Source organism: Agelaius tricolor, unplaced genomic scaffold (assembly GCF_023055355.1).
Source record: "Agelaius tricolor isolate 1412-34295 unplaced genomic scaffold, bAgeTri1.0.p SCAF_6, whole genome shotgun sequence".
Lineage (NCBI taxonomy): Eukaryota > Metazoa > Chordata > Aves > Passeriformes > Icteridae > Agelaius > Agelaius tricolor.
The window spans coordinates 18,157,065-18,181,838 of record NW_027269266.1 but is presented as its reverse complement, the minus strand read 5'-3'; the positions used below and the strand labels follow the sequence as shown (position 1 = coordinate 18,181,838).

The 24,774-nt window shown below is 38.5% G+C and overlaps 1 protein-coding gene across 2 annotated transcripts in view; it reads left to right on the top strand.

Moving 5' to 3' along the window:
• The first annotated feature begins 606 nt into the window (after nucleotides 1–606).
• Nucleotides 607–24,774, top strand: part of LOC139590923 (macrophage mannose receptor 1-like) — a 53,847-nt gene continuing 29,679 nt past the window's right edge. For both annotated transcript variants that reach the window (XM_071428892.1, XM_071428891.1), the window contains exons 1-8: nucleotides 607–1,209; nucleotides 4,945–5,346; nucleotides 6,848–7,021; nucleotides 10,781–10,942; nucleotides 14,006–14,119; nucleotides 16,542–16,688; nucleotides 21,126–21,308; nucleotides 24,364–24,521. In XM_071428892.1, coding sequence (XP_071284993.1) covers nucleotides 1,146–1,209; nucleotides 4,945–5,346; nucleotides 6,848–7,021; nucleotides 10,781–10,942; nucleotides 14,006–14,119; nucleotides 16,542–16,688; nucleotides 21,126–21,308; nucleotides 24,364–24,521 — 1,404 coding nt within the window. In that variant the 5' untranslated portion in view covers nucleotides 607–1,145. The remainder of the gene's footprint in view (nucleotides 1,210–4,944; nucleotides 5,347–6,847; nucleotides 7,022–10,780; nucleotides 10,943–14,005; nucleotides 14,120–16,541; nucleotides 16,689–21,125; nucleotides 21,309–24,363; nucleotides 24,522–24,774) is intronic.

The window sequence follows — 24,774 nt, the reverse complement described above, 5'->3', positions numbered from 1 at the left end:
GTCCCTTGTCACCTGGGAGAGAGCCCAACCCCTGCCTCACCAAGCCCTTCTTTCAGGGAGCTGTAGAGAGCAGCGAGGTGCTCCCTGAGCCTCATGTATGCCCCATCAAAATATCCAGTAAGTCCCATATGTTACAAAAGCCTCTCTATGTAAAACAACAGTAGGAATGGTGTTTTCAATCCGTTTGGGACTCTTCAGACTGTACATTGATGGTGATCTCAAAGAAGTAGCATGCTGCTCTGCATCCAGCACAGCAAGAAGCTGTAAAATCACCAAGGCTGGCTATGCCCTAAAGGCGCCTTTTCAGAAAGATCATTTAATTCCAGGCAGGTGCTTCAGCTTGTGGAACCCAGCTAGGAGGCAAGGTTTTGCCTTTCCCGCACTGATTCACGAGCAAGATTTGAGTTCTGTTAACAGCAGATAGTGCCATCACTGTCGGTAGAATAAACAAACAAACAAATCTGCTGAAGTTCATTTATTGGGCTTCAGAGAATGCCTCTTAGGGTCCTTAAACCCCCTCGTCCCCTCCTCGGCAGCCGCGCCCCGCTCCCGCTGGCGCCCGGGGGAGGCGTGATGGGCACGGGGGCGCAGCCCAGATCCCGGGATGCCAGAAGTAGGTCTGTGCTCCTTCTGCAGCCCGCGCTCTGAGCAGCAACACGGGCTTTCGAGCAGGGGATTTTTCTTTGAGACTTGAGTTTCTTCCCCTTATCTTTCTCCTTTCCTTACCCCAGAAGAAAAGGAGAGGGATATCCTCCTCCCTCCGAGCGGGGCTGGCTAATTTTCCTGGAAGACAAACCACTGACCCAGATGCAACGCTGTCAGAGTCGCAAAGGGGATAAAAACAAAACAAAACAAACAAACGCCGCGCACAACGGCAACAACGGTAGAAGCAGCGCCTCTCTCAGCTATCGCCGCTTTATCACCTGCACATGCCTGGAAGAAGGCTCTTCCCTCCGCTAAGGGAAAAAAATCAGCTTAGGAAAGCAAAGTTTGAACAGCGAATTCCTGTTATTTCAAAACGCCCCATGTGACAGGATATTTCCTTATCATTTGGAGCCCAGAGTTTTCCCCTGATCCAGCGGCCCTCCACAGGCGCGGCGGAGCTGCCCGCGGGACGCCCTCTGCTCCCAGCCCGGGGCTCGGCCATGGCTCCGTCCCCGCTCCTGCTGCTGCTCCTCGGACTGCTCCCCCGGGCTGCTCCGCTGCTCGGTAAGTGCCCGCAGGGGCTGTGCGGGCGAGGCCAGCCGAAAAACCAGGGATCACCCAGAGCCGAACCTGCTCTGGGGCTGGCGGGGGGCGTGCGGAGGGGCCGCGGGTGCAGGTGAAGCTCACGACCATTTAAAGTCTCTCTGCGGCTGATGGAGGCGGCCTCCCCTCGGCGCCCCTTCCTCGCCCGCACCCAGTGGTGCCCGGCGGGCAGAGCTGCCCGGCAGGGCGGCCTTTTGGGTGCCCGTGGCGCTGGGGACGCCGAACAGGGCTGTCACCGGCGCTGCCTCAGTTTCCCCCACCGCTCCAATGAGCCCCTGTTTGATTTGACACCATCACCAGCTTTCCCTCACAGACCTGCTCACGGCAGAGGTTTGCAGAAGCGCCCGGTACTGGGGGCTCTGCCTGTCCTCCAGCCCTCTTGGATGGGCCCTGGTTTTGACAGATGGCTTTCATGGCCATGGAATGTTAGGGTAGCTGAGGTGCTAGGATGGATAGAGGTGTGAGAACAGGGGGAAGTTGTGTTGGAAGGTGATACCTGGAGTTTGTACCCACTTACTCTGAGATTTGCCATGATTTCCAGCTCACAGCTACGTTTCAGTGAAAGTTTTGCACTTGCACTTTCTGAAAACCTTTCAGCATCCTTTGCTCTCTGGGTTGAGATCTAGCAATGCAAATCTTTGTAGCACTGCCTTGTAACCTTTCCTTGTGTAACCACCAGCAATCAGTTTTGGCCATCTGGCAGGCAAGAGCCTGTGTAGGGAAGACAGTCACCCTACCTGCATCTGCCTCCTTGCTCTTTCCTCTTTTGCTTCTGTCTTTGGGTCTGTTTTTCCATTAGTGTTTTACAGTGGTAGCACTTCACTGGCTGCTCAAATTAGTGCCTTATTTACGCTCACATAATCTGTGAAGGCTTGGAAATGCTGCAGAGTGTGAAATCAGTTTGGCATTCTGGAAATCTCTACCATGGAAATGATACTGTCTGGTGAGATTCTGCAGTACTTGGCACAATTCTTAACTACAACTTGGGGCCAGAGACAGATAGGCAAATAGTCACAGTGGGGTGAGTAAAGAAAAATGAAAGTCTGTGAGAAAAATTCTTTGGGATCTACTTGGGACATTTGAGGGAAAAGATGCTAGATCTCCTTGGATGGCTGCTTGTGCACTGGTAGTGGTGAAGTTGTTTCCTAAGCCTGGCAGGTTCTTATGCATTTTAAAGACCTTCCTTCCAGGAGTAAGTTTCAAAATACGACTCACTGTTAGGAATAGGTTTAATTCAAAGTACTAACATTGTGGTACTCATGAGCACACTGTGGTGGACCCTAAAGTGTTCCACCCACTGTTCATCTGTGGTGAAGAACGGCACCTGTCACAGAGCTCTATAACAAATGTTGCTGCAGAACAGTAAAACACAGCCAATGGTGCTATGTGTGGTTCTGCTCAGCCCATTTCCCAGATACAGCTCATCATGTTGGCAAGAGTTGTGTCAAGTGTCTACAGAGAGGACTTGGCAGGGCAGAGGAAGTGCTGCACAAATACCTGGTTTGTTTCTTCTAGACAATCTAATTATTCACACAGATACTATTATATGGGAATCCCCTTTGGTGAGCAGGATGGCAGAATAAACAGAAATGAAGCTGCAAACTTGAGCAATACAGCACTAAGTTACAAGTCTGCTTGGTGGCCATGGATTAGAGAGGAGCAACACTGGGGGAAAGGATATCCTGCAATTACAGCCTCAGCCACAGTTGCTCCAGCATCCTGCTCCCTCTTGTTCTATTCTCCTGTTTTGGTGTCAGCTTATTTTCGATGCCTCCTTGGCTGAGCTGGCCTTTTAGCTGCTTGCATATGCACTACTGCCTGCATTGGGAATATGCCCTTGTATAAGCAGGTGGGTTGGGTTTACACACTTCTAATCCCTTGTAAAGGCACCGTTGGAATAGTAGAGAGCCTCAGTTTTGTGCCCCTCTCCATCCCCACTGGCCAGACTGCTTTGTTTAGCTTTTTAACTTCATTTTTGAAGCCAAAACTCATGCTTGGATACAGTGATCCAGGCTTTTGACTTAGGGATACTTTTTTCATGTGAAATAGCATCTTCTCTTTAACATCACAAGAACCAGAAAATAAGGGCTGCTATTTTAGGCCACAGATACAATTTTAGCAGTTTGAAAAATCAGGTAGTGTTATCTACACATGCGAAATTATTTGACATCTCTTTTATCCAGAAACTTTGAACATGATTTCAGGAAAAGGAGAGTTGCAAGCACTGCATATATCAGTTTACAGTAACATTGTGCTAAATGCTAGCAGAAAAGCAGAATAAAAAGAAGTTGTCACCAGGAGTGATAATTATACATTTCCTTGTATTGTCTGTGAGTAAAACAGATTGGCAAAAGACAGCAAGTTCTGCCTCCAGTGCTCATCAGTTTTACATTACTTCCCAGTGAGTTGGAAGCCAAAGGACAAGAGAAGGAAGCTGAACTATAGATGAGATACGTCTAGGTCAGCTCTTTCTCTGAGAGAGAGGTTATTTGTTCCCAGATTGTTCTTCTGCAGAATGATCATTTCCACATTAGAGCCTCAGCAGAGAAAGGAAGACTTTTGTGGTTAACCTGTTTTACCCTTAACTATTTCTCCATTATAGAATTTGATAAGTTTGGTAATCATACACTCAAATAAATAGTGTTTTAATCAGTTTCCATCCCATATAAATTAATATTTCTCCTTCCTATCTCATAGCCAGGTAAAATACAGCTTTAAAATGTTATACAACCTGTTACCTTCCATGAAAGAGCATGATAAAGTTCCTGTGCCAAAAGGTATCTCAGGTGAATCAGAGGGGGGAAATTTTCAGTCTTTCAGCAAGACTGGCTCAGAAATGTTACACTCATAGCACATCCATGTGCAAAAGATGCTAAAACTTTTCAAGTGGCTACAGTTTTGAAACCAACCTTGAAGATGTGAAAATGCATGCTGTGAAGCACTGTTTACTGAGAGGGAGAAATAACCTGGGAAGCTATGAAGAGCTTTGCATATTTTCATAAGTCATGAAGAGGCATAACTGGTGATGGCAAATCCCACTGCTGTTGGTATTTCAGTCATAATGGAGGGATGCAAGAAAGAAGTCACTGATGACTGAATTGAAAAATAAATTTGTTCTATAAGAAGCTTGAGTATAAAGCTTAAAAACATATCCTTCTCCTCAGTTAATAACTTAAAGATTTTAGCAGGGCTTTTGAGACCAGAGCTCCCCACTGTGAGGAAATGGTGCCTGAAGAACTTAGGGACTGTCGTCATCTCCCCAGGCCTGGGAGCCAGTGCTGCTGGAGAGTTCAGTGTCAGGATCTGCTCTCTACAGTGTCCATGCTCCCTCATTTCAGTAATTCCCATGGGTAATTCCATTTCAGTAATTCCCTTGGATTAACACCATGAGTGTGTTTTCTCTCTTCACTTTAACCCAAGCTTTAAACCTACAGGAGACACTAGGTCTACACCTCTGCTGCCTTGTGCTTTTGTGTGTAGGTGCTTTCACTGCCACAAACCAGTTGAAATGTCCTCACATCTGAGCTAATTGCACCATACAGCCACTTCAACAGGTGAAAGTGTAGTCCACACCTTCCTTTGCTGAACAGATAATGAGATTTGCACATCAAGAGGAGTGTCCAGATTCATATTTCATTTAGATAGCAGGTAAGATTATTTCAAACCAAATCATTCCAGTGCTTGTTTTTTTTACAGATACTAACATCTTCTTAATATATAATGAAGATCACAAGCGCTGTGTACTGGCTCAAAGTTCTAATTCAGTGACTACTGCCCCTTGTGTTCAAGAAAATGAGGCACAAAAATTCAGGTGGGTCTCAGATCACCAGCTTATGAGCATAGCATTCAAATTGTGCTTGGGAGTGCCTTCGAAGAAAGACTGGGTTCCCATCACTCTGTACCCTTGTGACAAGGCTAGTGAACTTCAGCGATGGGAATGCAGAAATGAGACTCTCTTTGCAATCCAAGGGGAAGATTTGTTTTTCAACTATGGAAACAAGAAGGAAAGGAATATTATGCTGTACAAGGGATCTGGTTTATGGAGTAGGTGGAAAGTCTACGGAACCACAGACGATCTGTGTTCTCGAGGCTATGAAGGTAAAGTTCTGTAAATTAATTTCTGTATTTCAAACTCGTTTTTATGTGCAGATAATTAAAACATTTTATATGTGTAGAAGAATTTTCTTAATCTTATTAATGATCAGTGAGTGTGAATTCAGGTGAAATAAACAATACTTGAGTGGGTGTGCCTTTCGTTTTTTGAGTACTTCTGTTTGGTTTTTGTCAAATTAGTCAAAGTGCTGATAGATGATTAACCATGGATGGTAGTGATTCCTTTGGAGAGAACAAAAAATTCTATGGTTATTCAAAACACGTGTATAACTATTACACAGGAGTTGATGATAACATTTACTATTTACTACATGTGTACAGAAAGACACAGTGTAAGTGTTTAGTCTGTTGGCTATTTTTTTTTCCTTAGGATGTAAATATTAACTGGCAGTAAGATATTATTTCACTCTTGATATGTTAATTTCCAGTGTATTGCAGATGTCTTCCTAGGTGTTTGAAGGGAGTCTCAGAGTTGGTGCTAAAATGTTAGACAAAGAAATGAGATATTTTAAATTGTTAAATTTGAATAAGATATTTTAAATAGTTAAATTTGAAAAAGTTATGTATAATGCATCTCTCTCTATATATATTCATCTCCATATATATATTCATGATAAGTATCTGAAAATATATTTGACTTCCCATTTAGTATTTTTTGATAAACAGAAATGGTCACAGAGGGAGGTATGGATGCAGTTTCTGTGGTTTACACTATGACTGATTACAGTACTAGTCCTTGGCCAGAAGCCAGAATAGAAGAACCCTAGCAAAGCAAATTATGTGAAAGAAGGCAGGGGGGAGATGTAATAATGTCCTGCTTTTCCTTCCTCCTCTGTTTTCTAGCAGCTCTGTGAGACAGTGACCCTGATATGTAACCTTTCCAAAAATCCTTGTCAGGTCCAGTTCCCCTGTATGTCCTTCCATCAATGAATGTACATTACATGTGCACACACAGAAAGCTGCTTTAGTTACTCTCATAAGTTCCATTGAGCCAGGTTTCTGATAAAACAAAAAGTGTTTTTACATGCAAATATAAAATTTATTTGGGCATAATATATTGGAGTCACTCTATGGCATATATCTTTCAAGTTTACGTGGACATGCTCTTCCATGTCCAAAATGATCAGCAGTTGGCTGGGTTACTGACAGAACATTCAACAGTCTTTTGCACTTTAAAAAATGGCATGAGTGTGTGTGTTTTGTACTTTTGATTGTTATGCATGGGAAATTTAGCATGGGACTGTACTTGTCTTAGCTCAGTTGTGGTCTGTTGTCTCCCTTAGCAACAAAAATTTGCCTCACTATGAACATGGGTATCAGCTTTGCCCTGGAGTAAAATGAGCAATGTTCCAGTTCTAGTACAGCTGTATACTAAGCTAGCAAGCTTTCCTTGCTATAATATTTTTAATAGGATCGTAAAGACGAACTCCTATACATCTCATGCTTATTAATTTTTATGCATTTTTGAATTGTTGTGTCTCCTTAGATACCTACACAGTGAAAGGAAATGACAATGGAGCCCCTTGCGTGTTTCCTTTTAAGTTTGGTGGTAAATGGTATGCTGACTGCACAGATGCTGGCAGATCAGATGGCTGGTTCTGGTGTGGAACCACCTCGGACTATGATGTTGACAGGAAGTATGGATTTTGCCCAATGAAATGTAAGATTTTTACATTCACAGTTCTGCTGTGCTCTTACTCAGCTGCCTGGAAATATGTCCATAACATCTGCTTTATAGTTTGAAATGTCTCTGTTTTGCCTGCTTTCCTTTTAAAAGCAACATAAATATCCAAACATAGGACCCAGCATAAATAATTGCCCAATTATTTTTGGGTGAAAGTATTTTAGTCGTATTCTGGAATCTCTATGTACACCATTTACTTAAATAGAAAGTAAATTAGATGCTTATATTAGAATAAGTAGTATATATAAAAGGTCAAAAAGTAGAAATCTATGAAGTGGAACTGAAAGCTGGAATACAGTTTAATTGAAAATTAAAATTACTTTGCAGAATGAGTTGCCTTTTAGACATGAAGGGAACTTTCCTGAACTCTTTAGTATATCCCAGTGTTTCCCAAATCTGTGTACTGTATTTTAGTCCTGTCTTTTAACTCAATTTGAAGTATTTTTATTCTAAATTCCTTGGTTTGCATATACTTGGTGTTTAAATTGCAGTATTATCAAAATGCAGAACTTTATTTAGAAATGTTGATCTTTAAGTAAATGGGAGTAATTTATGCCTGCATGTATTTGAATTCTTTTAAATTTTAATGAATTTTCTCTGGACCTCTGTAAAATATGTAGTAAACATTTTGTCTGCAAGCTGCTTCTTCTGTCATGCTGAGAAGGGTAGCACTTTCCCCTCCTTTCTTCTTTATTATTGTGTTTTGCTGTAAAGCTCCAGCTGACTGCAAGCAGAGATAAGGAGAAAAATATGCCTTTCCTTTGATGTGAAGAAAACTGTTTGGGTTGATCTTAACTGGTTTGATGACAAAATACTGGTGTCCTTTCCTGATTTCTATGAATGTTGCATTCAGTATTTCAGAAAATAAAAACTGCACTTTTTTTTTTTTTCTTCTATGCCAGTATCATTTTCAGGACAATAAAAACATGCTGGGAATAGCAATCCCATTAATAAAGCACATGCAAAGCTGACTTAAGAATACTCCCTGCTTAATATTATTTGAGTCCAACAAATAGGAGGCATCATTAAAATTTTGTTTAATTCTTTGGCATAATTCAAGGAAATCCATTCAGATGGCAGTGATTGTTTTTGGAAAAAGCTGTTTTATGCTGACTGCCTGCATGTTTCCTTCCTGATTCTTCAGTACTAGCTTTAAAATATTCAGGTTTGGGTCATATATTTTAGTGAGAGACAGCCCATAGCAGTAGAAGTTTTAGTCATCCCTATGAAAGAGAAATGAATGAGATGTGAGAGTGTGATAAGTTAATAAACCTCAGCAACACCTTTGAAAATAGGATGTTTAAGTGTGTGTGTGTGTGTTAAAGTTTATTTACTAAGAATAAAGTGTTGCTTCCTAAACTGTCTTCTTAAACAGACCAAGGGTGCAAACATGAAAATATGTGATGCAAACTCTTGCAGCTGCTCATACTGGGGCCAGGGCCTTCAGTGAAATGTCTGTGGCTGACCCAGTCACTTCTCATTGTGACCAAAACCACCTCAGATGTTCTCCAAAATGAACAGGGCATGAGGCTGTACCTGCGACAGTTATTAAAATCAATAGAGGTGGCGAAATTTTATCAGTGGGGGTGCCATAATTGTGATTATGACCCTTTATTTGGTGATTTAGAAAGATATGCTGAGACAGTGACAGCAGAAGTTTAACCCCAAGTAAAGGAACTGAGCAGAAACAGAGCAAACAATTTTTAGTAGCCTAGGAAATGCTGCTTCTTTATAGGTTACACCATGTCATTTTGAACTGTATGCTGCTCTTGAAAGAAGGTCTTGGAAGAAAACAAGTTGCACAGTGTAAGAACATCAGGAGAGTGACTCAACATGTACCTATGGATCCATTCCAGTGGGAAAAAGTCCATTGAGGCCTCTCTTGACAGATGAAGGAAAAAACCCTTCTGAAGGGTTTTTTATGCATTAAGCAATGCATAAAAATGCAGGTGACAGAAACAAAACCTGCAGAAAATAAATGCATGCTGAATTAATCTGTGTAGGGAGAGAGTTCAGATTTTTATTAATTTTCTACTTATGTCCTGAGGACAGGTGTGATTTAACATTAATTTAGCTTAGGTGCTAAAATATATTATTCCAGGAAAGCATTTCATCTTTTTGTTTCTCTGGGGAACTAAGCTTTAAACAATAGCATACAGATTTTCCAAAATCCTGCTCTGCAATCCTGCATTTGAACTCTTAAAACTCAGGCATCTTAAAAGCAAATTTTCCAAGACTTAGAAATGAGTTTGATTTTTATGAAAGGCCAAAATTCTACAAGAGAGCACCATATGGAAGTCAGCTATAAATTATGAGACAGGGGAACTGAGATGGAAGGTTGGATGAATGCCCAAGACTTGTTTACCTCTTCTCTGTAATAATTACACAAGATTTATAAACCCCTTACTATCAAATCAGAGCCAGTTTTCTTTACTGAATTATAGATTTTACTATTTTTGCAATATTAATTTTATCCCAGGCTTGTGCACAGGGATTTATGGTCTTTTAGAGTAGCAAAAAAGTTTTGATTCTGATAGTTATAAAATATTTTGGACAGAAGCTGATTTGCGGATAATGATAATCACATGAAAGTTATCATTTTTACTGAAATGTCATTATTACAGTAGGTTATATTTTATTTATTTTAAAAATAAAGATAATGTGAAAAGAAGCACTTTATATTACCTATGGGCAATCAGATTTAATACAGGAAAAAGTGGAACTGGTTAAGTGACCTCCTGGTATTTAACACGTATCATGCTTTGTTTTGAGTTTTGTTTATTGTCCCGTTTCCCTCTGTTTGCAGACTGAAGTATTCTGAGCATTCTGAATTTAGATGAGACCTCTTTCTCTCAGTTTTTCAGATAGCAGCTTGAGAAGCTGATAAAGGCTTCAGGAATTCAGGTTTTTTTCCTTGTTGGCAGACATGCACTGATCTCTGCTGTGTTCTGCTTTAGTCATGCAACTTTAATCCCTTTATGTGATATTTAGCTCAGTGCTGGGACCTCACATAGGTTCCATTTTTGGCAGATCAAGATCACACTGTTTTCTATTTCTTGTTTGTGGAGAAACAATTGAGACGAGGCAGGAGAGACTGCAGCAGTGTAAAGAGTGTGGTACCTTCTGGGGCAGCTTCTACTGTTGGGTCCTTTTGGGTGATGCTTTCACTGGCATTGCCTGAAAGTGCCAATTCAGGTATTCAAGGAGTTCAGTCAGGCTATGTGGCAGAGGAGAAATTCATGCCATGTCAGACACATGCTTAAGGAATGAGGAATTGCAGGGGAATGTGAGATGGATACTGATGATGTCAGCTTTGCATTCAGCACTTGGGTCTGATTACCACAATCACAGTAAGAAAATCCTTAGTGACCCAAATTAGTAAAAAATTTGGTGTTTATCTCAGAAAATAAGGTCAGCTTTATATATACCTTAGGTAGCATCAGCCTGAAAATTTTTAGTCTTTTTCTCCACATTCACAAATCAACTCTTTTATGGCATGTTTTTATCCACTTAAACAGCAGATTCTTTTGTACCAGAGAAAACAGTGACCTTGTTTCATACCCTGTCTGCTGTCCTGGATCTACTATTACCTTAGAGAACCTCAGGATTCCTTTCAAACCATTTGTCTATAGAAGTGTTCGGGCATTTATTGTCTTTTGCTATGCAATTTTTTTGGTATGTTTTATCTGGTTCTGTCTTTATGATGAGTTACAGCATTTTTGTCTCTCCCTGTAGTTACTAGTAATGATTTGTGGAACACAGACCCTTTAACAAATGTCCAGTACCAGATAAACTCTGAGACAGCTCTGAAGTGGCATCAGGCAAGAAAAAGCTGTCAGCAGCAGAAGGCAGAGCTATTAAGCATCACAGAGTTACATGAACAAACATACCTGACAGGTAGGTTAATATTATCCATAATTTCCTTAAAAAAGTGTATTATTGCAACAGTGACACTAATATGGCATGTTCCATCTTGAAGATTATATTTTTTCAATTCTGGTAATTAGTAAATTGAAATCGTTATATTGAATGATTCACCTGGAAATATAGGACAGATAATATTTATTTTATCATGATTAAATATTGCCATAAACTAATAGTGACATAAAAAATACTTCAATTAAGTAACGTAGGCAATAAAGAATGAATGTTGGAAAGCAGAAAAATGCAAAGCAGTTTGTAAACTGAATATGTAGATATCAAGATTACATTTCTTTTTGCATTCTTCTTGTAGTGTGTATTAGTCAGCAGCTTTGCCTATTTCAGTAAAGCCATTACATCTTCAGTATATCCTAAAATATGAAAAGAGAAACAACTAATAAACAAAAGGACTTATAAATATTCTTTTTTTGTTTCAATCTCTTTCAATGTTTTTTGGAAGGCGTTTCCACACTTCTCCTATGAGAAAATTCTTAAATTTTTTGAATATATTTACATTCTACATTGAGAAAGTCCTCTTTATTACCTTCTCAGCCTGTGTACAAACATGAAATAGTCCACTGATTCATTTATTAAATAGATTAGAAAATATTTTGAATATGGTACATCAGTTGAAAGATAAAATATTCTATACCATAACCTATATGTTGTACTCTCTAAATTTGTAGAATAAGAGGATTAGAGAATGGTTTGGGTAGAAAGGTGAACATTTAAAGATCATCTAGTCCAACCTCTCTGCCATGGTATGGGACATGGATTTGACTGCGTTGCTCAAAGTCCCATCTAACCTTACCTTGAACATTTTCAATGATGAGGATCAACAATTTCTCAGGGCAACCTGTTCCATCAACATTGTAAAAAATGCCTTCATTATATCCAATCTAAATCTGCCCTCTTTCATTTTTAAACTATTAACCCTTGACCTGTCACTACAAGCCCTAGTAAAAAGTCTTCCTCCAAATTTACTAAAAGTCCTTTGAATTTATTAAAAAGCCGTGACAAGGTCTCCCCAGAGCCTTCTCCTCTGCAGGCTAAACAACCCCAGCTCTCTCAGCCATTCTTCACAGGAGGGATGTTTCAGCCCTCTGATGAATCTTCCTGCCTCCTCTGGACTTGCTCCATGCCTTTCTTGTACTGGGGACCCCACATTTGAACACAGCACTCCGAGTGGATCCCCCAGAGACGGGTGAGGGTCAGAATCCTTTCCCTTGCCCTGCTGCCCATGCTGCTTTGGAGGCAGCCCAGGACAAGTTTGGCTTTCTGGGCTGTGAGTGCACATGGCCAGGTCATGTCCAGCTTTTCATCCATGAAGTCCTTCTCTGCTCACAATCCATTCATCCCCTAGTCCATGTTGATATTGTGAATTTCCATGACCCAGGGACAGGACCTGGTGCTTGGCCTTGTTGAATTTCATGTGGCTGCCACAGGCCCACTCCTCCAGCCTGTCAGAGGCCTCTGGTTGCCATTGCTTCCCTCCATGAGCCAAACACACCTCTCAGCTGGGTGTCATCTGCAAACTTGCTCAGGGGGCACCCAGTCCCACTGCTATGTGAGTGACCTAGATATTGATAATATTGGTCCCAATCCAGACCCTAGAGGGACTCCACTTGTTACTGGTTTCCATTTGGATTCTAAGCCATTGACTGTAGCTCTTTAGATGAGCCATCCAGCCAATTCCTTATCCATCTAGTAGTCCTTCAATCAAATTCATATTTCTCCACTTTAGAGGAATGAGAAATGTATTTTTTAAGCTATGAACAATTTGTTCTGTCTAAACTTCCATTTTCAATTTAAAAATTTGGTCAAAACATGGGTTGTTTTCAAATGATTGTGAGAAAATTGCTCTTGAAATTAGTGCTCAAGGGAGCAAACTGGTGCTGGCACAGAAGGTAGTTATTAGTTGATATGTTTTAATAGCAAATTGATAGATATGGCTGCTAAATGTATGTGAATATCAGTTTTTCATTATACAACTGTCCTGGCAGTACTAGGATTTCCTGTCATGCTCAGTTCTCAGTTTCTCCTAACTACAAACTGTTTTTCCATAAGAAGTAATAGAGCATGTTAATGTGTTGATGCAAAACCAGGTCTGAAATTCCAATTCTTTCCAGTCAACTACCTCTCCTTTTAAGTTTGCCATGCTTCAAGTGCTACCCATCATTGTGGTGTCAAAGGCAGCTACAAACTGCAACATCTTGGAAGGATGCCATCAGTAGAAGCAGAAACAAATGATACATATTGCACAATGATTTTCTGTGAAATATGCAGAAACACACTTAAATTTAAAAAATCAGCATGCATCCAGCTGCTCTTCCAAGCCTTATACTGAGGGCAGAGATAGATAATTGATTATAGCAGACTATGTATAATGCTCAGCAGGGCCATACATAAGCAAGATATTTCTAAGTGCTTTTCAGAGCTAGAGGAATAAATGTGAGCTGTTTTTTTTTTTTTTTTGAAAGCTTAACATTGGCTAACTGACTTAACATTGGCTAAAGAACTGAAACCAGATTAGTCTGAAAAAGTGCTGTTGAAAAGGTGGTGTTTGCAATGATTGCGTTTTAATGTATTTTGATAAATGAGAATAGGTTTTTACACTGTGAAACTCATACTTGTTAATTTTATGGAAGAGAAAATACACACTGGGAAACTATGTCTTTCATTTTAGAAAACTGATTTTTGGTTTTGTGATCTTTTCTGCAACTTTATCCATTTAATATTTTATAGTTCCAAAAAAAAACAAGTTTCATGTTTTTTATCAATGGTAGCAGAGTCATTTTGTTTTCTGTTGTAATAAAATTCTCCAAACCTAAATATGTCAAAACTCTAAAACTAAACTGACCAATGTAGGATGACTTTTTTATCAGGTTTAGCATAACCACCTTAACTAGAATGTTAAAAATTGTTAAAACTTGTACTAGGGAAAAAGAGAAGGCTTAACAAGAATTCAGCTCTCAAGTTTTGAGGGGTGTTTTCTCTTGCTGTGGACTTGCAATGTCTCTCTCTGTCTCTGTTACCCAGGTCTGACTCGCACGCTGAGTTCAGCTCTCTGGTTTGGCCTCAACAGTTTGAATTTCAACAGTGGATGGCAATGGGTTGGTGGGGCTCCTTTTCGGTACTTAAACTGGGTTCCAGGTAAGGTTGTATGCTTTGCTACTCAGTTCAAAAGGCAAAAATTTGGTCATTGTGTAACAAGTATGCTTTCTAGCATTCTATTCTCCTGCTATTATTGAACTTGTTTTGATGCTCAAAGATTGTGATTGTGATTTGAACACTGTGGATATGGCCCAGGCTTAATTTATTATTCATAATGGAAATGGTAGGCTCAAAACCCATAGGAAAGTTTTAAGTAATTTGTTGACACTTCATTTGCTTATCTTCGTAATTTATTTTATTTTTGAATGTGGAAGAAATCAAGTGCTGTAGAAGTCTTCATTTGTGAGATTAGAATGATCAGTGGTGGGGTTTTCTGTTTGTTTGTTTGTTTTCCCCTTTTCTTCAAATTCCTCTCCAATTTGTTTTTGTTCTTTTGTTCAATTTTTTTTTTTTTAATTTGCTTCAAGAACAGCTTTTCGTTTTCATTTGGGATTAACCTACCCTCAAAAGTAACACATATCAAGCTGAACATTTGAGGCTAGACTACTTTGACAGAAGCCCAGCTACTCCACAGCTGTGGCTGCAGTGTTGAACTCTGGTGCCATCATTAGAAAGTTTCTGTGCCATCTGTGCACATGGTGAAGGGCTGCATCTCTGGTTGACTATTCAGAGTGCCACTATGAATAGTACCACTATGTAATAGTGGTTTTTTGCAGGACCCTTGCCTTGTTCCTTTGCACTGGCTGTTCAGGGAGCTTTGGAGACTAATTTAAAGTAGGTGTCTGAAGTTCTGCAGTGTAAATGCTCTTTATCTTCACTGAGCATTTAATCATTAGTAACTAAAAGTGCATGCTCCAGTGTATCACCCAGGGCCTTCCTTGGGTAGATAAGGCCAAAAGCATGTTTTAGGTGGACAAACTTTGTGAGTAGGCAAGCTCTGAAGAGAGAATTGAACTACTTTATAAATAGCTCTCCAGTGGGGTGAGCACACAGGCAAACAGATGAACTGCAAGTTGCTGTGGAGGTATTTACAGGTCTGTAGTCTGAGTGCACTGATGAGAATCTGCATGTAAGGAGCACTGGGGGAAACAGTTGTGAGATGGAGCCAAAGCAGCAAGAGGAGCTGTTCATGGTTGTTAAAACTGCAGAAAACTCTCAGTTGCACTGTAAAGAATTAAATAGTTAAGATGGGGTTTTATGTAACAGAAATGGACTCCATTTATCCTTAACTCCTTACAGTCCTTAATTTCATTCAAAGGTAATACTCTACTCTTATGTCCATATAACATATCTTATATTTGTGCTACCTCCTTCATGACTTTATGTTGGCTCTGCCTCTCTGTCTCATCCCCATTACACTGAACGCTGAAGAACTAGCTGCTTTTTTACTAACAAATTTTAAAAGAATTTGTGGAAACTTCCTATTTTTCCATCACACTAGCCCTAAAGTAATAGAAAAAAAAATTGAACTGTTATCAGTTTTTAAACAAAGCTAACTGTTTAAAACAAACAAAATCAGTGTTTAAACAAAGCTAATTTTGCTTAGAGATTTTGGGGATCTAGCTGCCAATAGCTGTACTTCTTTGTGCAATAAAACAATTAAAATTGTATTTTTGAAGTAAGCATATATATTTCTCCTATGGGAAGAAGATAGAGCATGACTGCAAATATAAGACTGTATTTAATCTAAAGTAATGAAATCATAATGATATAAGAAAATTTCAGTGAACAATCTTGAACTCTAAAAATATTGTTCTGTTGTGATTATTCTGTGTAGCACCAATGCTTGTTATGCAGCATAGTGGTGTATGGTCAAATTAAAGAAAAAACATGCTAAGTTTAATAACAGTATGTCAGATCTTGAAAAGTTCACCTGGTTTATTGCTGAAATTTATTCTGTTCTACAGCTTCTACTTTTCTTCTAGGTGTTTTTGTTAGTATTAATGCTAACCAACTATAACAAAAATATATCAATATCCTGATATTGTCATGTTGTTTAGACAAATGAAGTTCACATCTGCAAAATTATTACTTATTATTTTTCTTATACTGAGTACAGAACTTGACTAGCTTATGGAACAGGTTTTTTTTTACCTGAAGACTGTCCTCTGGAACTTAGACATTCTCTATTTAGAAAAGGAAAAATCCCAAAGAAAATAAACACATACACTGTAACACCTTCTACCAGGACTTTGAACATCTAAGGGGCTGTTAAATTATGAATTTGCAACTTATGACTACTGTGGAAAAATTTTCTCTTAAGGGAATGAACTTCCCCCTTCAGGTTAAAGGACTGTCATGTACCACAGTTGTCTATGTGTTAATGCAATTTATGGTTGAATTACGGACCAGAAGGGAATGTGAGAGTTGGGAGGATAACCATGTTGTGCTTATACTCTGTTGTTGATGAGAATTGTGGTGGTATTTTTTTGTTTTGTTTGGTTTTTTTTCTTTTTTTAAGGCCATCCTTCTCCAGAACCTGGAAAAATCTGTGGTGCATTGAATCCTGGCAAAGGTGCTAAGTGGGAGAACTGGGAATGTGATAAGAAACTTGGCTATATTTGTAAAAGAGGAAATGCTACTTTAGAATCTTTCATTATTCCTAGAGGTAGGTTTGGTAATAAACCCTCAACAAATTCTTTGTGACCAGTGTTTTCTATCTGTAACTGGAATAGATGTTATTGCATGTGGCAAAACCAAGCAAAGGACTCTGTAGACTGTGGTTTGACCAAAATTCCCTCTAAAAGTAAACAGTGTGTACTTCCTTTTTGCTCTGGTCTCCCTATTTCCTGTGTAATAATCTTCAGTCATCTTGAGAACTCCACAATTTTGCAATGTAGAACTCTCTTCCAAATCCAAGCAGAACTGTCTGATTCTGATTATAAAATAATAAAAAATGAATTTAATGTTTTTAAAATGATGCAATTGTCTCAAAACCCATGTATACAATGAAACTAATCCACTTCCTGTAATTTTTACTACTTATGAGTTGGTGCAAGTCAGTAGTGGAATAGAACAATGTTTTTAAATTCTTTTGAATTAGATATTTTTAGTGTATCTACATGTCTTATAAATATAGAGACCTTTATATAGAAATATAAAAATATTCATTTGTATACATATAAAATCATATACAATCCTTTAAGAAATTATTTAAAATGTATATTTATATACACTTTTTCAGAAGAAATGTAACTCTGAAACTTGCCTCACATACTTAAGAAAGACAGAAGAGTGATAGGATTTATTTTTACCTCTTTCCTTGTTATCTCTCAGTGTACTAGAAACACCTTGTAACTCACTCCTTTGTTTCATCACTCCTTCTTTCTGTTCTTTCCAAGTTCCTTTCTTTTACAGGTCATACCTGTATGTCTTAAATCCACTGATATTATTTTGTATAGGCTTTGGAAGCAGAAGGTTAAACTGGAATTAGATTTCCAGTTAATTGATTAATATGCATCACTACTTGCAAAGCAGATGGTTTGGAAAATCAGTGTTTGATGTTTGGCTTAAAGAACAGTTAATGTTTTTTAATTTTTTTTTTTTGCTTTTGCCAATATACAATCAGTCCTGTTAAAAACACTTAGGACAGAGAATTCTGCCTCATTTTTTTTGCTTTGTTGCAAAGAGAAAAAACCACAAGAATTAGCTGGTGTCTTGCTAATTAGATATTGAAATACATATTAATTAATTAATTAAATTGATGATTTGGTATTGAAATCAAGTACATTCATTGCTTTAGCTGAGAAAGACATCAATGCATGTTAAAATTGTTTCCTAATTTAAGATGTAAAGTTTCATTACTTTAAGTACTTTAATGTAAAGTATTTGTATACAGGTGATACCCAAATAGTTTCATTTATGGAAGTTGTTTTAGGTTGTTGGACTGGCCACTGCTCAGCTTTTCAGGTTTCATACATCAGTTCTGAAACACTGATGCCTATAAATATAATGTCACTTTAAGACTGGCTGTTACATTATTTCTATTTAAATTAAGGGGTTTTTTTTGGAGAAAGGTATGTGTCTAATGATCATTACTCTCTTTTGCATTCAGCTTTTGTTCCTAACCCCCACCTCCACCCTCCAATTAACCAGCAATTTGAAGGAAGAGAAAAAAGTTTTCAATTAAACAGAAATTGCTGAGTAAACACTGTGACAGATAAACCAGAGATTGGCAGTAGTTCAATTAATAAAATATTTTCCAAAATGTCCCATGGGGGGAAGTAATAAAAGGAGTAAGTATGGAATCATGCAAGGTGTTAGATGCCCTCATCTTCTAAAGGTGTAAGGGAAAACTCATGGCAGATTATGTTTTCCTGAGTTAAGAAATAAATTAATTGCAAATTCATACATGCACTTAGTTGTTCACCTGACATTAAACACAAAGAAAAGCCTTTGAAATTTTAATCCTGGGAGTTATAATTATGTCTAACAGGGCAGCATGTGAGACAGAGGAACGTTTTACAGCAGAATGTAATCACGCTTGTGTTCAAAACAAAGTAGGGAAAAATCTTTACAGAATATTTATTTTCATTACAAATGGGTTTTCATAAAACAAACACCTGCAGGATTGCTTTGGTTTTGTTTTTTGCTTCTTGTAACAAAATATTTTTTCCAGCAGGGGGCCACATCATGTTGTACATCAAAGTATCTTTGGCCTACAGAGCATTTGTTCTGTAACCCAGCAAAGTATATTAATAGAAATGTATTAATTTCAAATTCAAAATGCTGAAAGGAAAGGCTGTCTATTTATCAATCACTCCACAAAGTGACTGCCAACGTAGATTTCATCCCAAGCCAACGAAGTGTGGTGATCCTAAAGCACTGTTTACAAATGTTTCTTTAAATATTTGGTTAGAAGAAATAAATGCTCTTATTGTTATTGCTGAGATGCTGTGCATCTCTGTCTTATCAGACTACATAGGATGGGTTTAAGAGAGAAATTTGAATTTCAGAATCATAAGACTGAATTCAGCTAGTGCTTTCACCCTTTTAGACACACAAGTGAAGCACTGTGAGAGTTCTCAGACTTCAGAAAGTCAAGCTTACAAGAAAGTCAGCTTCACAAGAGTACCTGCTCTATATTTGAGGAATAACTATCCTACAGCTGCAGGCCAATACATTTATCAGCTTGACATTTAGAATAATATTATTTGAATGTTAATGTAATATTATCTTTTACCTTTTATTCATGATAATTTGTATTGCTTTTTTGTTTAAGTGAAATGATGTCCAGGGAGTAGTACTTGTTTCCATTAGGATGGAAAAGTGAACTGGATGGCTTTGAGTTGTCTAGTAGTCTCTTTAAAAGTAGAATGGGGAAGTACAGAGTTAATTTTTGCTGAGTAGCTGAAATGAAGAACTGAAGTTTCTTGTACTAAGAAATCCCCAGCAATGTAATTCAATAAGACTTACACCAAAGAAGCTAGACCATCAACATTTTTTTTTCTTTTTTGTGGCCTGCAACAAGTTCCGTCTTGTTACTGGGTCTACAAGCAAAAGTTTTGCTGTCCTGCCATAGCTGCTTTAGTGTTTAGTGGGTAATATTGTCACAGTCTGCATCCAATTGAAAAAGAGATGCTCATGGACTCATTGAGACATAAATACCTTTGTGACTCTCTCTGTGGCTATGTCTGAACTGCTGATTTCTGTTCTATGCAGTGTTTGTAGTTTGCAGAAGGGTATGTTGAGTGTTCTCTGATTTATGGCAAAGCACTGCACAATGCACATGCTCAGAGCTCAGAGCAGGTATAAGATGGATTAGGCAGCTCTCTGAAGCATCAGACTAACTCCTACAACAGCGTTTGTCACCTCCACGTCGCTCGTTTCTCCCAGCTTCACCACGTACATTCAGTTTGTTTTCCTGGGGTTCCCCCACCCTCTATTTCACCTTTTCCTCTCCTTTAGCAGACTTGAGAAGTCTCTGACCAAGCATTTCCCCTTGTCCTGGGGAAAAAAGTAGTTTTACTTGAACTTTGTGAGAACATGCTGGCACTTTTTAGTTGCAGGTCTGAAAGAGCAGGTACTGTTTATAATAGAAACATGAGTTTGAGTGTTATGACACTAAGTATCTATTAATCATCAGTATCATCCAGTCGAAACAGGATATGTGCCTGCAACAAGGGCTTGATCGGTCATTAGTTTGGGTGCCTATTTAAACATTTCTACAGGATACAGCACACTGTTAAACACATTGTTCCTTCTTCTGATATATACAAGGTTTTGTTGCCAGCAGAATTTCTGAAAACCTGCTGTCCTTGTTCTCCTCTATATATATTGGTGTTTGCTAAACCCATCTGCTGATTATAAATAAAGAGCTGCAAGAATCATAATTTGTTTCTACAACAGCAATACTCTGTTTGTTACATGTTCAGGTGGCACTCCTTCTGAGGTTGAATTGTTTGCTGAACAGTAATGTGTTTGTTGGCAATACCCTGGTGCTCTTCTACTGAGCTTCTGAAAGCAAGTTTTAAGCACAAATTGTTTACTTTGACAACATAATTTTCTCAGTTAAGCTTCTGAAAAGGATTCCTAAATGCAGTAGTCTTATTTGGATTCTCTTAGGATTATGTATAATCAGTTATTTCTTTCAGTAGTCTAGCAGATGGGCTAATCCATAAAGTGCCTAAGTTTTTTTGAAAAATAATTACCCCCATAAATATGTATTGTAAAGTCAGGTAGTCAGGTTCTTAACATATAGCATGGTGGTTAAAGAGGGGTGCTGACATCAGTGTAGAAAAATGATAAAGCACTGTTCTGCAGACCTTACATTTTAGTATGCATATACCCATGCACCTGAAAGACAAAACCGTGTTTTAATTGTCTTTTCTCAAGCTGCAAGCACTTGAGTAGTGTTTTTTAAGAACAGTGTGGAAGCTTCAATTATTCATGCAGATTTTTATCACTGTATATATTTTTCATCTTTGCTGTTCTTTGTGAAGAAAATATATGATTAAATTTTTTTGTTAAATATTTTCTGATCTGATGTTTAGTCTTTAGTTGAGAACAGAATTCTGAAACTCTTCATGGGAATTTTTCTTTTCAGAGACTAATGTGCCCATTAAGTGTCCTCAACAATGGATGTCATATGCTGGTCACTGTTATATAATTCATACGGACCCTAAAATATGGAAAGATGCCTTAACATCTTGCAGGAAAGAGGATGGAGATCTGGCAAGCATCCATAATGTTGAAGAATACAGCTTTGTTATTTCTCAACTTGGGTACCGTGAGTATTTTTTCACAATAACATGTATCTATATATACTAAGTAAAGAAAGTGTTTTGAACATGTTAATAAAATGAGGAGACTGTTTAGAAATACTAGTTGTCCTGATCACAGGGTGAAGAAGGAGTTGAATTTTAAATTTAAAAAATCAGAGGAAGAAAAAACAAAGAATAAGATATAATAATATTCTATAATTGTCCTGACCAGAGAGCACAAAAGGACTTTAGTTTAAAATTAAAAAAAATCAGAGAAAACAAGAGCACAGAATAGGAGCACAAAACCCAAACAGGCTTTACTGCCACTAAAAGCTGTGGTCAGTGATGCAAATTGCATTATCTTCAAACTCCTAAGGGTCTGCTTCTCCTTCCTTTCTCCTTCTATATAGGTTAAAGCAATTTAAAACTTTTTCATAAGATAAAAGGATTTTACAATCAATGTTCAAAAATAAATGGGGGGAAGTGAGGTCTGCTGGTCCAGGACAGTTTGGGAAGATCTGTGTCCTTATTAACACTGCCACATCCTTAATCTTTCAAGTCATGCTGGTTGTGTTTCTCCTGAAACACAAATCCATCTGTCCCAGTACATGGATTCAGATCCATATCTCAATACGAATCAAATGTGTCCCATATCAAATACAGTGTTTATGTGCTTGGTTTGTGAGCACATATTTGAGCTGTTGCAAGGCAAGTTAGTCTGCAGGTGCAAGATGTGTTCATTAGGAGAATGCAGCCATGCTGACTCTGAGGCAATTTCATGGTTGCTATTGCTTTGCATGAACCTGCTCTTGCACGAGGGAACACTTAACTGCTTTTTGATGGAAGAAGCAGGTTCCCACCTACGTGTGCTTCTGGGCAGTGACTGATCCTATGTGTGCTTTCAGTGCCAGGTAAAGATGAGTTAGTTTATCCTTGACTTAATGTGTAGCCATGTGCTTTGAGCTGTAGCATAGCAACAGTCCTGGAGTGGAAATCCCAAAACAGCTGATATGCTTTACTTTTGTATCCTAGCTACCTCCAATGCAACTCGTGCTTAACTTCACGTTCCTGAAAGAGTAACTTGGTCTCTCATGAAACTTTTACTCTTTTAAAAGATATTCTTAGGAAAGATGGGACCTCTTGATGAGACATCAGGACATTTGATAGAAGTTAGATTCTAAAGGAAACTAGTTGTATTTTCATCTTACTTATACAAAGTAGGTTATTTCATAGTTTGATACCTCCTCCAAAGACCTTTCCTGAACTGACTGCTATTCTGTTTCTGTAAAACTGGGTGTTTTTGAAAGGAAAATAATCATGAAGGAAACCAGGCTTCTCACAAATGACACACTAGCAGCAACAGACTATTTTGAAAGTGTTCTTTTCAGAGGAGTAAAATTGGAACTACTAAAGAAGCCTTTTACGACAATTTATGACTGAGTCAGATTACCCTTGTTCACCACTGAGAGAGAGGAGAACACCATGTATTGCAATGCCTAGAAAAATCTTGTCTGCATCAGAGCACTGCTGTACAGAAAGAACAAAAATCTATCTTTGTGCCAAACAATTCACAGTCCCATGATAAAACAAAGGAAGAAGGGGTACAATGAGATGAATATTGTCATGGTAGCTGAGCTTTTGTTGGCATCACCCACAAAGGAGAACTTTAGAGAGGAACATGAAGAATAAAGAAGTGTATTCTGGATGTTTACACGGAAGTCCAGCATGTGACATGGCACAAATGTGGCCCAGAGCATGACTGAGAATGGGAAGCAGCTTTACCAATTGCTGTAAAAAACCCTCTCTTGGTATTTAGTCATACAGCTGTAGACATGATTGCAAAAAAGCAGCAGTTCTTCTAGTGAGGAAAAAGATGTTATGTAGGAAGAGATTTACATGGCTTATTTAGATGGCTTTGATGTAGTTATTTTGTTGAAGAATGTTGTTTATTGCTCATATTACCATGGTGTGAGCCCACCACTGTAGGAACTCTGAGCATGGACAATGCCTCTGCTGTCCTAAATGCTCAGTAAACACAGACAGAAAGATTTTAAGAGGTAACTGAACAAAAATAAATTAAAGATCATGGATGGCAGTGAGAAAGGAGGGAATGAGAGCATGATGGGCAGTAGAATTGGATCAGCTTTCAATGTGATAGCAGAAGTGTTTCAACAAGGGTACTGAACTGTAATTTTGGGAGACTTCTGAACATAAAATGCAGCCTGCAAGAAAGGGTAAAGGTGTGTGTTTGAAAATGGAGCCTGAGAATTTGAAGTCTTAGGGGTGGAGAAATGGTGAGAAATGGTAAGATATTATGGATGAGCTATGGGGGCTGATCACACTTAGGTGTAATAAAGGCAAGAGAGTCAAAGGAGGGAAGGAGAAAGGACAGAGAACTGACTCTGTCATTCAAGTGACTGACTGGGAGGGTGATATTTGCAGTATCTCAGTTGGCCAGAATGGGAAACCTCTCAGAAACAGATAGTGTGAAGTAAATTCCTTTACCAATCCTGCAGTTTCCTTCAAGCCAAAAGCAAACAGCTAACTCATTTAACTGTAAAGTGAAAAAAAAATCCAACAACCACATTAATTCCACTTTACTCTGATATGAAATAAAATATAGGAACACATATAATGGAAAAACTGGCAAGTACTCTGGTTTCCAGCTCTAAAAGACATCACTGGGTGTCTTAGCATTAGAAAATAGGACATTTCTTTCTTCACTGTACTAAAAGTAGGAGGAAAAGGGGACCTAATATCTTATTTAGATGTTTATTCATACCTTGTTAAAAGAGTTTTGAATCAGAAAAAACCATGAATCTTGTTGTGTTGCAAAATAATTCAGAAAAGGGAGTATTTTGGTTGTTTTCTATGAAGTTGAACACCCTTATTTTATTGCCACTTTGGTGACTGGCCTTTCCTGATGACTGGAGTGGGTATGTGAGAATCAGGCTGACCTCTATGAGGCTGAGAACCCTAATTTCCTGGCTGCCTTTTCAACTTCCTGAGAATAAATTTTTTTCTTTTCCACAAAGAAGAAATTTCACATTATGTGACAGGATTGTTAATTGCATGTTTCAGAGCCATCTGATGAGCTGTGGATTGGGTTGAATGACCTCAAGGTTCAGATGTATTTTGAATGGAGTGATGGAACACCTGTCACCTACACTAAGTGGCTTCCTGGAGAACCCACCCATGCAAACAACAGGCAAGAGGACTGTGTTGTTATGAAGGGAAAGGTAAAGTCACATAGCTATTGACTAAATTGTCTTAAGATTTCCTTTTTGTTTTGAGTTTTTTCTATGCAAAAGCAAATAAAAGACAAGTTTAAAAATGGGGATATTACTGCTTGAAGGAGCCTACTTTGGAGTCAGAAATTAATTTTTTGAGAAAGGGTCTCTGAGTTTTCCCAAAAATTTCACTGTCTTCCCTGAGAAGAAGAAAAGTAATGGCAACTGCCCCTCAAGATCCATAGCTCTGGATTTCAGTTTG